This window comes from Olea europaea, chromosome 11 (genome assembly GCF_002742605.1).
Source record: "Olea europaea var. sylvestris chromosome 11, O_europaea_v1, whole genome shotgun sequence".
In the NCBI taxonomy this organism is placed as follows: domain Eukaryota; kingdom Viridiplantae; phylum Streptophyta; class Magnoliopsida; order Lamiales; family Oleaceae; genus Olea; species Olea europaea.
In genome coordinates, this window is record NC_036247.1 from 33401703 (window position 1) to 33417442 (window position 15740).

Below are 15740 nucleotides of genomic sequence, written 5' to 3' on the forward strand. Positions count from 1 at the left end.
CGAAAAATGGGAGAAATAGACAGAACGACACAAGTGTCGTTCTGTCAGTAAACACGAGTTTGAGCAGCCCCGAGCCTTTCGGGCCCCTGTATTCGACAAGTTTAACTCATTTGAGTCTCGAGATGGCCATGTCGGCCACGTAATTTGGGAGATGCCCTCATTACTTTGGTTTTCTAACGAATATGGATGGTGACTTGTGATTTCGCTGAAATCCATACCAATTCTCCCGTTATCCGTCACGTAATCAATAATTCTGACTTTTTTTAAGTTAGGAGGTCCGATCTTCGAGGTCGACGCGGAGGAAATGAAGCGAAAAATGGGAGAAATAGACAGAACGACACAAGTGTCGTTTAACGACACTTGTGTCGTTCTGTCTATTTCTCCCATTTTTCGCTTCATTTCCTCCGCGCCGACCTCAAAGATTGGATAATGGGGGAATTGGTATGGATTTCAGCGAAATCACAAGTCACCATCCACATTCGTTAGAAAATCAAACTAATGAGGATATCTCCCAAATCTGAAAATTTAGTATGTAACATTTATTTTACGCTTATATTGACAAAATAAGGTAAGTTGGTTGCAAATACTACCGGTGTCATTCCTGTTATTAATTTTGTCAGAATAACGGCAGTTGTGTTGTTCTCAATATTTTTTCAAGATCAGTAACGATACAAGTGTCGTTCTCGTAGACTTGTAAATCTAACTTCTAATGAAATAAAAATGCAAATCTGAAAATTTAATATTTAATATTTTGTTAACGCTTATATTGAAAAAATAAGGTATTTGTTTGCAAATACGGTAAGGTGTCATTCCCGTTATTATATTTGTCACTATAACGACAGTTGTGTCGTTCTCTATAAGCGGTAACGACACTTGTGCCGTTCTTATGAATATGTTTGTGTCTTTATAACGCTACTTGTGTCGTTCTCCCTATCTTTTCAAAATCAGTAACGACACTAGTGGTGTTCTCGCATACAATGACCGAACAACATAACGACAGTTATGCCGTTCTTATGGCTTTTCTCTCATATCATTAACGGCACAAGCGCCGTTCTCAAGAACAAAACTTGACCAAAACCCTAAACCAAATTACCATTTTCATAGAAATGCATAAGCACATTTAAATGAAAGACATAAAAGCTGTCACTTCAATTAACATTCAACTTGAAGGATTTACTAGGTTGCAAAATCAATCTCCAAGGTCTAAATACAAAAATAACTTCAAAACATTCACTAAATCTACGGATCAAAGTGCCATGCAAATATCTCTGCAGCTAATTTGTTCCTCCAAATAGACATATATTCCGGACGAATCAAATCCATATTCAATTGAGCTTGTAAAAACTCAATGAATTTCACTGTGAAAAGCCCACAATCAGACCTACAAATTCATAATGGGAAAAAAATTAGATAGACATGAATTAGACGAAAGAAGTCAAAGATATTGGTGCTAAATGTTATATTCAACCAAGTTTACCCGTTTGTTTGTTCAGGAACTACAACCCTCTGATAACGAAACATGCTGGTGCTGAATTTTTCTTCACGCGCTATGTGTTCCTTTATCAACAAGGGAATTACCACTTGAATAGGTTTCATGCATTCGGCCAGCTGAGCAGCGCGGATGTGTTTTGGCAAACTATCGTAAATGTAAATAGTTCGCTCCGTCAAATCAATCTTCAGTGCAAACCAATGAGAACCCGGTACACAGTAAGGAACATACAAAAATTTACAGTTACTCCAGTGTTTACCGAGCACCGGTGAAGCCCCTTCAACATAATCGACGAGCTCTTGGTCAAATACATAGTTACCATTTTTCTTTTTACGTGCACCCATTTTTAGGTAGGCTTTTTTCACAAGTTGCCAAAAATAACAATCCAATATAGCACAATCTTGCTGAAATATATGTGGATATGTCACTGCCCTTTCCCTAATGTGGTATAAGGCCGAGTCGATATGCTGTACACCAAAACATGATTAATTAAATGCATTTTTCAGTAAAAATAATTCTAATATACAAATATTACTTACATCATCGATAAGCCACCCGTCATCTTTCAATAGTTCATCAAAGAATTTCCTTCGCACTTCACAGATAGCCAAGGTTACTGTATCACTGTGACAACAATAATATCAAACTAAGCTAACTTGCAAATTCGAAATTACACCCTTCACTACGCCAACCACTGGAATAAAATAAATTACCTTGTGGATGCATTTGCCAACCACTTGTTGAGGTCTTCAACTTTTGCAGGATCTACTTCCCTTAAAGGGTCATATGCTTGAATGTTCAACAATTTTCTCCTCTTTAAGGGATTAGTGTATGGAGAAAGCAGCAAGGCTGCTCTTCTTTTAACTCGATGCCCCCTTCCTACAGGCAATTCAGAATTCGGATCCTCGATGACAATGATTTCATTACTAGGTTGGCAAACATGCGAAGATGTCGAAGGCTTCTCATAATCATCTACAAAAGTTGATGGAACACAATTCATTCCATTTTAACACACAAGATTGAAAAGTGAAATATTGAAACGTAAATTATTTGTACCTTTGTTAGATATGTTTGAATCCTCTTTTGTCCTAGCCACCTTCTCTGTGACATCATCTTGTCGAGCTTCCTCGGTTCGAAAGGTCTCTTCAGTCCAGACTAAAGGCCGTTGTTGGTACAAAACTATAGCAGATGAAGGATCTGGCAGAAATCCTACAAATGGGACCCAACATAAAAATCCTACAAATCCAACAAACGGAACCCAACATAAAAATTATTTGTAACTTATTGCAAAATGTACAAGAGAGAATATACCATCATCATATGTAGGAAAAGCCTCAGATTGCTTATTCGGTGTGACTTCTTCATGAAAGCATTCTTCAATAATTACCTCATCTCGCTCTCTTGTCTCTTTGTTCTGTTGATTGCCTTTACTAAAAGCACGATCATCAAATTTGCTTCTTTCCGACTGAACTCCACCTTGTCCAGCCAATTGGAGAAATAAATCAATTTTCCTTTCTACTCGATCGAAGCGATCTGACATCTCGCCTCGGAGCCTCTCTTCAACACCTCTTATTTCTTGTTTTATTATATGAGTGATATAGTCATAAGAAGGTGGGGGTCGTCTAGCTGTCTTGGATGAATGTAGATGGCTAGACATAGATGGTCGATCTGATGTCTTAGGACATTGTGGGCGAGTGAAACTTGACCGAGCATCATCACTCTCAGCCTTCATCCTTGGAAGCAACTTTTTCCAACTTAGGATCCGCTTCACTATCAAAAGGTCCGGATTCCTTCCAGAACGGCTCCAGCAATTCATCGTCTGTAGGATTAAGCGTACAATGTACCTCTATCTGAAAAAACAAGAATGTATAATTATTCAGCAAATTGTTTTATTATAATTATTGATACGCCATTTACATTTTGATAAATAAAACTTACATTTGACGATTCAAAAAATGTGCAAAGTGTTTCCCCCCTAAGTTGCTTGGACATTTCCCAGCTTATCATTCTTGGAATTCTGGAATCGACTGTTACACGACCGAATTTCTTTCCAACACCGGGAATTGCTTCAAATGCCCAAATCTGTACAATCATAAATTTAATTTTTAGTAACATAATTAAATAAAATGTAAAGTTTAAATGATTTTAGAACATATTACCATGATTGCAAATGGAAATCCATGCAGAGAATACGGATATCGCTGAGAAGTTGTATAACCCTTCAACATGTCTCCCAAATTACGTTTAAAAACCTTAATAGTGTACTCGTATGACTTTCTCCCCCATGAATAGTTGTTAAATCTATCGAGATCATCCACCAAATAAAACAACCATGGGTTAACAAATGTATTCTCCTCTGCTGCCAAAACCACGTACATCAATATGACGAGGAGGCCCAACTTATATTTATCATTCTTATGCTTGCAGCGTTTGAAAACTTGTAACAATAAACCTCTCTTTATTTTGCCGTTGCTACGCTTAAAACGCTCTTTCACGAGTCTACAATTTTGCCCTAGCTTCGGATCCTCGTTCTCCAAATCCCCCGCTTTAAGCCCAGTCACCAGTGTGAATTCTTGCAATCCAAATCTTGCAAGCTTGTCTCCAACCTTAATAAATACTTCATTTTCTTTTGAGGTACTTATTGACCTCAGAATCAATTGGTGAACTAATTGGGATGCAAGTTTTATCTTTCTTAGGCATAACAAATGTCCAAAGCAGGAATTGGTTAATAGGTCCTGATGCTTTTCATCTAAGCTATAGAAAACTTCATCGATCAATTTCATTCTACATCTATTACTTATCTTCACGTTCACTATGTCTTCATCATCCATTTTTCCTATTGCAAAATGCAAAACAATAATTGAGTTAGCAATCTTATTTCTCAAAGCAATCATTTACCAAATTATTGGACAAAAATAACGACTTACAAGCTATTTCACGACTACACATAGAAAGCTCCAAGGCAACACAAAATTGTAGTAAAGCAATGAAACATTGTCAATTCAACCTCAAACTAATACCTTAAATGTGTCACAACTCTATAGTGCACTATGCAAAAAATGATTTACAAGTTAATATCAATGATTTGATATATAAATTGCTTTAGATAGTGTTCTATATACATGACTACTAACACACAAAAGAACCAAATGTCAAACGTTATCGGTTCATTTATTCGAAATTAGATAAATGCAGTAAAGTAAAGCATGAGGCCAACTCATATAAAAGTCACAAATACTACCCACTACTACTGTTACTACCAAAGTGACAAAATTTGACATTTCTAGAATCATTTTGACATCTCATATCAATTATGTACAATTTTTGTTCTTTATATACTCGAATTATGCACAACATTTCTACATGTGTAAAGATTAATTTTATGAATAACATGTAATCATGTCTAAAGTTAAAACCCTTTTGATCAAATCCCCAGGTCCAACGATTTGACTTCCATAACCAATCCTAATTATCAAATTGGAGACGACAAACCTAGAGTATCATGTCGATTTCTGTGAAAAGTTGAACTTTTGCTACTGCTTCAAATAATCATTAGGTTAATCAGTAATCTCAACTTTGACCAGAGACAAAGAATTTATCTATTACACTCTCCTATTTGTATGTTTTACCTATAATACCTTGAACATTGAACATGTATATTAATATACTTAGCTGATATCTACTGGAAAATTGGGGATTGGCAAAGACTTTCTAGTGGAGTTTTCTTCCTTATTCATTTTCATCTGGTCTTGTACTAATTAGTGATTTTTAAATCAAATCATCACAAGGGTTGGTTATGTTAATGCTAAAAAACTATGGAGTAAAAAATGAGGAAGGGACATACTCCACATTATAGAAGAAAGATTAAAACTTAATGAGTAAAAAAGTTGAGAATCACGTGCATAAATGACAAAATTATTGTTACCTTGTTCCTAAATATTTAGAAGATAACAATTTCATAACACAAATGAAACATTGCAATAGTGGAGTTCAAAAGGGACCTCATGCATCCCCTCCGCCACCAGCCACAAACCCCCCTTTTTTCTCAAAAAAATAAAAGCTACCATTTCAAAGGCAACCACTTTCATTTCTCAACATAATACATAAATCTCCTCACATTATAGAACCTGTACCTTAAATTTGTGTTCACCTTCACAGCCGCAGTAGCAAGAGAGGAATTTCCACAAACTCGTAGTTCCAAAACAAAGTCTTCGAGGCGGCAGGGGGGTCACTTCGCTCGCCTATGCTCGTCGTGCTCTTTTGCCAGGTTGATTTCATGAGGTTTGTAGTGGATTTTGTGTGAGATTTTCTCAAAGGGGAAGAGAAGAGAGACGTTAATTTTTGAATTGGGGGAATAAGGTTTTACCTGAGGAAGAAACGAGGTGAAAAGAGGGAATATGGAAAGATTTTTGTGTTAAAATGTGAAGGATAATTTGGTCATTTTATTAATTAAACTATTTTGATTTTTTTCTCCCCTTTTGTATTGGTCAAAGGCTATTTCACCAAAATCATTGCCCAGTCCGGCTATCTGGGCAAATTCCCCAATATTTTATCATTTGGGTCAATATTCCAGACTGGTGTTGTAAAGCCCATAAGCACAAATAGAAGGATCCATAACCCTTTTTAAACCTGCAAATTGGATAAAAGAAGGGGTGGGCGCGGGTCGATTCGGTTTGGTTCTCCGAACCAAACTTTTCGGGTATTTAGTAAATGGAACCGTCGGGTTCAAATATAATTATGGAACCGTTCGGGTTCGGTTCGATTCCGTTCCGTTCGGTTCTGTACTATAATTAAATTTTTTAACATTTATAACAACGTTATATAAATACGACTAATGATACATTCAATGGTTTTGGAATGTCCGAGACTAATAAACTACCTTGTTCAAATGATCGCTACGATCAAAGTTTCGGTCGGCGGAAGTCACAGCTTCGATCGGAAGTCAGAGTGTCGGCCGACGATTGTATAGATTTTGGAATATTAGCGAGGCTGCGAGAGTGAGTGCGAGAGTCGAGACAACGTTATGCACTTTAGTGTAGGTATTTAGGGTTATTTAGTGGATTTGATCTTGTTTGACTAAGAAATGAAATAAGAAAATGGGTAATTGGGCCAAAATTTTGGATTTAGAAATCATTAATTTGTTAATTTGTTTAGAAAAAAATTAAAATCAAAATAATTTGATTTACTCAATATAAAAAAAATTAGAAAGATTCGGTTCTTATTCGATTTTTCGGTTCTTGGTCTAGAATCGAGAACCGAACCGTACCCATCGATTCTCAATTCAGATACCCGTTCGGGTATTTAATTTGATAAGAACCGTCGGATTCGGTTCGATCGGTTCGGTTCGAGAGATTTGCCCAGCCCTAGATAAAAGAGCAAGGACTTTTATAATTGTCGCATTCGTTAAATGTGTTCTTTGGTGATTGAATATTCTTGATTGAGGCGTATTCAAATTCACATAAATATATGATGGGTTGACGTAATCGAGTAGAACTTGAAAGGTATATAAATTAATTTAGAAAAATTCAATCAGATACATGCAATCAGTTGTTATAAGATTTAGTGATTGATATTTAGTAGGATAACTATGGTGAACTCGTGAATTATAAAACTTAAATCATAATTCATATATCTTTCATTAAGCTAATTTCACTCATCGTTCTTATATATGTTTATCCACTTTTAAAAATAATTATATATATATATATATATATATTACAATTTTAACCTTATGTAAATTTATTTAAATAGACAAGAATAAAATTAAATAAAATCTATCACTCTTAAATCCATTCACTAATATTTATCCTCATTAAATGTTTTTGAGCCTTTTATATTTATTCTTTTAGACTTTACATTTAACTAAAATCCCAATATTCATAAAACATCTTTTTCAACTAAAGCCAAAACAAATAATGAAAGAGACATTATTAGAGCAAATACATATGGTAAGGTTTATGGCTGAGCTTCATTTTTTTTTAATTATCAAATTATGTATTTATGTTGTTCGAATGTATTGGTAATTTTTAGTAAATTTGTTTATATATGTTAGATTCTATATTTTAATTGGCATTCTATGAACAAAAATGACTTAATTGAATATGTCTTAAAGTCAAGGCATGAAGTGCAATAATATATAGTTGAATTAGGCTAGGGTTTGAGATTGTAAAATTAGGGGTCCATAAGTAAAAGTCTCTATATATATGTATATATGCACAGAAGAAGAGGTACTGGCCGCTGAAGACATATACATATAAACACTCAAAAATTGGACATCTTGGGAGAGTCAAGAAATTGATGTTGCTAAGCTTAATTATATATACTTGCATGCAGTGACAAAAGTGAAGAGAATAAGATTGCTTGTTGGTGAAGACTGCTGGTGGAATTAACAAGTGTTAGTGGTTGAATTTGGACCATATAACTACAAGGAAATTGAGGCAGAAAGGGTTGAAATTCAAAGCTGCTGGGAGCCATATTGGGTATATATATTTACAAAAAAACCAAAGCTTATTTGGTGGCTGAATTAAATAGATTATATATTCACAGAACAAAGCTTTGGGTAAATTGAGTGGCTGGATTATATTAATATATATACACACACTTTGGGCTGAAATTGTGTCATACACTCACACGGAAATTCAGGCAGTAAAGGGGCTAGTTGCTGTCATAATTTATATGTACAAACAGAGACAAAAACATTAGCTGCTGGATGAATTAAAATGTGGTGCTGCTGAATTTAATTTATTATCCACATGCATGCAGAGACGAAGTGGATTTGAAGCCTGTTGTTATTCTAAATAAATACAACATTATTGGCGGTAGTTTTTGGAAGAATTGAGGGTGGCCGACTGCTGAAATTGTATTATATATATCCATAGAAATTGAGGCAAAAAACGTGGCTGCTTGAGGAATTAGAAAGAAGTTGTGGTGCTGAAATTGTTTCATACCTATACACGAAAATTGAGGCAGTGGTTGCTACTTTGTTCCATCAGTGAGAGAAATTTTCATATCTTTGTTCAAGAGATCCAAGGCGAAATGAATTGGTGAATTCATCCATAACACCTTGTGATCCAACAATCAATCTTTTGGGAAAAACATCAATCTTGTGAAGACAAAACATCGTGGTTCCTTAATCCTTTGAGAAACGGACTCTCTCATTGGGGGATTGAGAGAGGTGGACAATAAGCGCATGAACTGGACAAGAACAGGAGGTTCTTGGAATTTCACTTGGTGATACAATTAGCTAAAGACCAGGAGGTTATATTGGATAGCAAATTAGGCTACAGGAGGTAGATCGGGGAGCTACCAGGAGACTAGTAGTATCTACGACAGTAGATCGTGAGACTGGAACTGCGTGTACGGAGTTTGGCAGAACTTGTACTTGCTGGATTGGTAAAGTGGAAACTACTGGCTTGGTCCCGGAGTTTTACCCACATTGGGGTTTGTCCATCATCAAGCAACTATGTTCTTTATATTTCTACAATTTACTTATTTTCGGTAGTTCAACGTAGGATAGTAAAGCATGTGAATTGATTCGGACATATTAAAAATTGTGACTTGTTGCATTTATTAATTAATTTGTAAAATTCCGCATAAATCCCTATTCTGCCCCCTCTAGGTGTTATTTGGGTCAAACTACGTTATTTCAAGTGATATCAGAGCTAAAACTCAAGTCCTGGCCCATCGTTGTCTAGATGAGTCAATCACTGTCTGTGTCTCCATATTTTGACGGAAGCAACTATGCCTACTGAAAGGTTAGGATGCGTGCTTTTTTGAAGTCTTTAGATGAACGTGATTGGGTGAGTGTACAAAATGGTTGAAAACCTCCTTTCACAACTGTGTCAGGTGTCGTTAATCTAATTGATATTTCACTTTAGACTAAGGAAGAATTAGCTGATTGCAATTGGAATAGCAAAGAACTTCATGCCTTGTTTCTGGCCGTGTCTCCCGAAGAATTTAGGAAAGTGTCAATGTGTGAAATTGCTAAAGAAGTATGGGACATTCTAGAGACTACGCATGAGGGAACTAAAATCGTAAAAAATTCAAAATTGTAAATGCTAACCTCTAGGTTTGTAGAAATCAGGATGAAAGATGATGAATCGTTTGATGAGTTTTATGCAAAATTGAATGACATTGTAAACTCTAGTTTCAATCTAGGTGAGAAGATTCCCAAGTCAAAAATTGTGAGAAAGATTCTTAGGTCTTTGCCCAAGAGATTTAGACCTAAGGTTACAGCTATTGAAGAGAGTAAGGATCTGGACACGGTTAAGATAGAAGAACTCATAAGATCCCTTCAAACCTATGAACTCACCATCTCACAACCTAAGAAAAACAAGTCTATAGCGCTGACCACAGTTGGAGAAGAAGAGTCTGAGTCATCTGACATAGAAAGCTTTAGAGATGAGAAAATAGCTTACTTCGTAAAGAAGTTCCAGAAAGCTTTAAAGGGCAAGAGATGGCCCCAAGACAGAAAGAGAGGAGCCCCTAGTAAATTCCAAAAAGAGAAGAGTGATAAACCAACTGATAGGAAGTCTAGTAAGAAATCTCAAGTTGTTAGGTGCCATGAGTGTCAAAGATTTGGGCACTATAGGAAGAAATGTCCTAGCTTTAAGAAAAATCTGAAAAAGAGAAGGAGTAAGGCATTAGTTGTGTCATTGACTGATGATGATTCAAACTCAAGTGATCAAAGGGATTCCTCCAATGGTGAAGATGAAAAGGGTTATATGGCTTTTGTGTCTACAGTTAAGAGTGAGTCAGATAAGGACAGTGAGAAGGTTAAGGAGGATGTAGAGAGTGAGAAGTCTAGTGACGATACTGAGGTTGAGACGGATATACATGAGGCTTATCAACTTCTGTTTAAGGAGAGCCCCAAGATCAAAAAGGTAAATAAGGCCTTATTTAAAAAGGTAGACAAGCTTGAGAGAGAGAAAGAGAGACTCACTAGTGATCTTCAGGTCTCATCTAAAAACTTTAGTGAGTTGAAGTATGTCAATAAGAAGCTAGAGGATAAGGTTAAGACACTAACTTGTGAGTTAGAGAAGTTAGAGAAATCTAGTACTCAACTGCAGTCTTTTATGAGTGGGACTAAGAATCTAGACAACCTGTTAGGAATGAACAAACCAGTTGGGAATAGGCAAAGTCTAGGATTTGTGAAGAGTGATAGCAACGTGACTAGTTCATCCAAGACCACATTTGTGCCTGCTTTCCACAAGACTAGTATTTCAATTAATCGTTAATCCAAAAGTAAGAGTGTCACTAAACTGAATGCCACTAGAGCCCGTAAGATTTTCACAACAAAATTTCAGCGCCAACAATCACATGCATTTGAGTCTAGGTTCATACCCAATTGTTATCACTGTGGCGCTTTACGGCACACGAGACCTAGATGTCATAAGCTAGCAAATAGGAATAGAAGTCAGGATCTCCCTAGTTAAGTAAACTTCCTTTCAAATTAGGTTAGTCACTTAATTGAGATGGTGAATAAATTGACTAAGATCACCTCGACCTCTAGAAAAGGTTGGGTCAAGAAATCTGATGTAGGTAGGTATGGTGAGAATTCAAATTGTTTTGTAGCTCATGTTGCATATAAGGCTCAAAATACATGTATGTGGTACCTTGATAGTGCTTGTTCTATACATATGTGTGGTAATAAGGCCTTATTCTCTACCTTTGATGATTGCAACGGTGGTGTAGTTACCTTTAGAGACGGGGCTACGACACCTATCAGTGGTAAAGGCACCATCAACATATCCGGACTTCCTACTATATCTAATGTGCTTTATGTAGAGGGTCTTAAGTCCAATCTATTGAGCATTAGTCAAATTTGTGATGTTGACCATGAAGTGAGTTTTGTTCAAAAGAGATGTATTATTTACGACTCTTCGGGTGGTGTTGTCCTTGAAGGTGTTAGAACGTCTGATAACTGTTTGGAGTTCTCCCAAACTATAACTATGTGTGCAGCAGTGCTAAAATTGATATGACTGAACTTTGGCATCAAAGACTCCGCCATGTTAACTATAAAAGCATGTCAAATTTCGTCAAAAAGAAAATTGTTGATGGTTTACCTAAAATTAAACAAAATGAAAATGTTGTGTGCAAGCCGTGTCAACAAGGAAAACAACTTAGGATAAACCATAAAAAAACATCTAAAATCTTGACAAACAGACCCTTAGAACTTCTCCATATGGATTTAATGGGACCTTCTAGAGCCTAGGAGGTAAAGGTTATATTCTTGTTGTGGTAGACGACTTCTTTAGATACACCTGGAGTGAGCTACTAAGAGAAAAATTCGAGACTTGTGATCTGGTTAAATCCCTTGTGTAAAAGACTCAGAATTGAAAAAAATCTTTCCATTTCTAGGGTTCGAAGTGATCATGGAAAAGAGTTTGAAAACTCTAATCTTGAAAACTTTTGTTTAGAGGAGGGGATTCAGCGTGAGTTCTCCTCATCAATCACTCCCCAGCAAAATGAGATTGTTGAGAGGAAAAATAGAGTGCTTCAGGAAATGGCTAGAGCCATGCTTCACGACAAGGATCTAGTAATCCATTTCTGAGGTGAAGCTATTAACACTATCTGCCACATGGTGAACAAAGTATACCTGAGACCGAAAACCGATAAGACTCTTTATGAGATCTGGAAAGGCAAGAAGCCTACTGTTAAATACTTTCGTGTATTTGACAGCAAGTGCTACATTTTGAGGGATACATAAAACTTAGGCCAAGTTTGATTCCAAAAGTGATTAAGAAGTTTTTCTAGGATATTCTAGGAACAATAGAGCCTATCGAGTATATAACTTGAGTACTCAGAGTGTCACGGAGTCTATACATGTTATTGTTGATGATGCTTTCTCTGAGGATGAGAGTGTTAAAAATGTGGTAGATTTAGGTGATCTAAATGATGATCAAGGACCCATAACTGAGGATAAAGAACAATCAATTCCAAAATCTCCATGGTCCCCCAAAGGCATAGACATTTCTATTAAGGATCCTTCACCTAGTGAACAAACTAAGCTTCCTAGAGAACCATCATCTAGGGTCAAATCTAACCATCCTAAGGTCAACATCATTGGGGATCTAAATGTAGGTATGAGGTTAAGAAAGAGAGTTCTGAATAACCTAACCTATACAAGCTATGTATCCCAGATTGAGCCTAAGAAAGTTGAGAAAGCTCTTAGAGATGAATGTTGGGTGAATGCAATGCATGAGGAGCTTAATCAATTTGTTCGAAACAATGTTTGGTATCTAGTGCCTAGGCATGATGATTGCAATATGATAGGTACTAAGTGAATTTTCAAGAACAAAATCGATGACCAGGGTACCATAACGAGAAATAAGGCTAGGCTAGTTGCTCAGGGGTACACTCAGGTTAAAGGGGTAGATTTTGATGAGACATTTGCCCCTGTTGCATGTCTTGAGTCCATTCGGATCCTTCTTGCAGTTGCTTGTACTTCAAGGTTCAAATTGTATCAAATGGATGTCAAAAATGCCTTCTTGAATGGAATACTTCAAGAAGAGGCATATGTTGAACAACCCAAAGGATTCATCGACCCTAGGTTTCCCATTATGTCTACAAATTGAATAAAGCCTTGTATGGTCTGAAACAAGCTCCTAGAGCTTGGTATGACAGACTCACTGCATATCTCGTTGACCATGGTCTTTCATGAGGTGGCACAGACAAACTTTATTCATTAGACATATTTTGAAGAAACCAAAACTATAGCATAGATCTATGTCGATGATATTGTGTTTACCTCTCCAATTGACTCTCTTGCTCATGAACTTGCCGAATGTATGAAACGAGAATTTGAAATGAGCATGGTTGGAGAGCTAAGTTACTTCCTTAGCCTTCAAGTAAAGCAAACTGACTATGGGTTGTTTGTCTCTCAGTCAAAGTATGCCAAAGACCTAGTTAAGCGATTTGGACTGGACAGTAAAAAACACACATGGACACCTATGAGCACGAGTGCTAAGTTAGGTCATGATCCTACAGGTGAAAGTGTTGATTAGACATTGTATAGGAGTATGATAGGTAGCTTACTCTACTTTACAGCCAGTAGACCTGACATAGCTTTCAGTGTTGGAGTGTGTGCAAGATTTCAGGTAGACTCTAAGGAATCCCATTTGAGTGCAATGAGACGTATCATTAAGTATGTGAATGGGATTGTAAATCATGGGATCTTATATTCCAAAGAGTCAAATCTTGAACTCGTCGGCTATTCTGAAGCCGATTGGGCTAGAAATGTCAATGTTAGGAAGAGTACCTCGGGTGGATGCTTCTATGTTGGTTCTAATCTTGTGTCATGGATGAGTAAGAAACAAAACTCAGTTTCTTTGTCTACAATCGAGGCAGAATACATTGCAGCCAGTAGTTGCTACACTCAATTGCTTTGGATGAAGCAAGTGTTGAATGATTATGGGATAAATCAGGGCACCATGACCGTGTTTTGTGATAACACCAGTGCTCAACATCTCCAAAAATCATGTTCAACACTCTAAGACTAAACATATTGATATTAGTCATCACTTCATTCGTGAACTTATTGAGTCCAATGTGGTATCCCTTGAACACATTGCTACAGAAAATCAGCTTGCCGATCTATTCACTAAACCTTTAGATGGTCTGAGGTTCGAGTCACTTAGGAAGGCTGTTAGTATTTGTGTACCTCCTTGACCAGTTTTATAGGAACATTCATGTACGGTTCATCTCAGTGTCCATTTTTGCATTCATTTCATTACATGTTCATTTTGTTTGCATTTGTCTTTTTCATATATTTTTCAACTCATCATATAAAAATTAAAAAAAAAATTCAGATGACACAACTGTGTGGCGCATTCATGTTTTGAAAAAAAAAATTAAAATTAAAAAAAATAGAATTTCTACAGCATGATACATAATTCTAAACTTGTATGTTGTGATCGTGTATGAGCTAAAATGGATAAGCTGTAGCATTATTTCTATTGCTTGATTAGGTCATCATGGAGTACTTAGTATAGGTATCTTCATGTACCATCTGCACTGCTCACACTATGAATTTATTAGTGGGACTCTATCGTATGTGTGAGATTTGGGATAACTGTCACACGTTAATAGGGTTACTTTGAACATGAATTGACCAATATTTAGTAGACCTAAATCCAAAAATAATCCCTCCATTACAAGAAGCTCATATCTTAGCGTTCTTCTTCGAGGCCTATTTGACTTGAGCAATTAAGCCTACGGGGTCTCTTAAAACTTGGTGCCTATGGTCAACTGACTTGGATTAACCGGCCTAAAGCTCGCTACGTGGGTCATCTTAGTCGCCTAATGGAGAAGAACCTGCACTTAAAATGAAAAATTAATGAGCTAGAAAAATAAGAAAAATGTGCCAAATATGGAAAGCTGGAATAATATGAAAATCTGAAAAATATAGAAACTCATAGTAAGGGGGAGATAAGTATAGGTCCTACTGCACATTACATGGTTTGACTTTTATTAGTAGGAGAATATACTTAGGGTACCGCTATTTTCATTCACGCTTTTTATAAGTACATCCACTTTTAAAAATAAAATTTTACTATATTTTAAATTATATATAAATTTACTTAAATAGACATAAGTAATAATGAAGGGTAATAGATATAAAAATACAAAACTCTAAATTGATCCACTAATTTTTACTTTCATTAAATCATCTTAGAATTTGTGTTTATCTAGATTTCTAATAGATTAAGATCTTCAGGGAGGTAGAGACATTGAATTCTGCTTCAAAGAAGATCTAGCAGCCTTGACCATTACCTGAAGGTATTGTTTAAGCTTGGTAAAAGAGCCCACATAAATCAGAAAATCGCTGGACTTGTGGATTGCTATTGTAAGTGTGGCGAAACATTCATACTCTATTTATATGCTTCGATTTCAAGGTCCCTCTGATTATATGTTTAAAATTACCACTTTGGAGAAGTAATTACTTGTTATGAAACAAGTTGGAGGGGTTCATTCACATCTTATATCTCGAGTTCAAAGAGATAAAAGTAGAGTTGGCTGCTTCATGTCCCAAATAATGATCATGAGGTGTTTAAAATCAAGGGAAAGAATAAGCAAATCCTCTGTTCATTGAGTTCGTCTTTCTTCATCAGCTTCTACGTCGCCAATCAAGATCAGGAAATTTTTCCTTTATTCTCTAAGCGTAAAAAACAACTCACTCGGGCACAAGTCCATGCGAATTTCTTTTCTGAGTTTTTATATCTAGCATTTAATTTCTAGTGATTTTTCTTAT

At 36.2% G+C, this 15740-nt stretch overlaps 2 protein-coding genes across 2 annotated transcripts; both read right to left on the reverse strand.

The window, feature by feature from the left end:
- Positions 1–1084: 1084 nt before the first annotated feature.
- On the reverse strand, positions 1085–3170 carry LOC111404988. Its single transcript, XM_023033707.1, has 6 exons — positions 2801–3170; positions 2546–2698; positions 2203–2461; positions 2029–2113; positions 1478–1956; positions 1085–1381 (listed from the first exon to the last, which is right to left on the reverse strand). The coding sequence occupies exons 1-6, from the start codon at positions 3144–3146 to the stop codon at positions 1240–1242; spliced, it is 1464 nt and encodes a 487-aa protein (XP_022889475.1). The 5' UTR covers positions 3147–3170; the 3' UTR covers positions 1085–1239.
- A 40-nt stretch (positions 3171–3210) lies between these two features.
- On the reverse strand, positions 3211–5033 carry LOC111404753. The gene is made up of 3 exons (XM_023033515.1): positions 3649–5033; positions 3428–3571; positions 3211–3339 (listed from the first exon to the last, which is right to left on the reverse strand). Exons 1-3 carry the CDS (start codon positions 4381–4383, stop codon positions 3211–3213), a joined length of 1008 nt encoding a protein of 335 aa, XP_022889283.1. The 5' UTR covers positions 4384–5033.
- Positions 5034–15740: the final 10707 nt, after the last annotated feature.

What these genes read in the sequence shown, in the direction of transcription:
- LOC111404753 (XM_023033515.1), bottom strand. Translation starts at nt 4,383, where the DNA reads ATGATTGCTTTGAGAAATAAGATTGCTAACTCAATTATTGTTTTGCAT. An exon ending in GATTTCCATTTGCAATCATG is followed by an intron (nt 3,572 to 3,648) that starts GTAATATGTTCT and finishes ATGATTGTACAG; the next exon opens with ATTTGGGCATTTGAAGCAAT. An exon ending in CATTTTTTGAATCGTCAAAT is followed by an intron (nt 3,340 to 3,427) that starts GTAAGTTTTATT and finishes TTGTTTTTTCAG; the next exon opens with ATAGAGGTACATTGTACGCT.
- LOC111404988 (XM_023033707.1), bottom strand. Translation starts at nt 3,146, where the DNA reads ATGTCTAGCCATCTACATTCATCCAAGACAGCTAGACGACCCCCACCT. An exon ending in ACGGGTGGCTTATCGATGAT is followed by an intron (nt 1,957 to 2,028) that starts GTAAGTAATATT and finishes TTTGGTGTACAG; the next exon opens with CATATCGACTCGGCCTTATA. An exon ending in GTTCCTGAACAAACAAACGG is followed by an intron (nt 1,382 to 1,477) that starts GTAAACTTGGTT and finishes ATGAATTTGTAG; the next exon opens with GTCTGATTGTGGGCTTTTCA.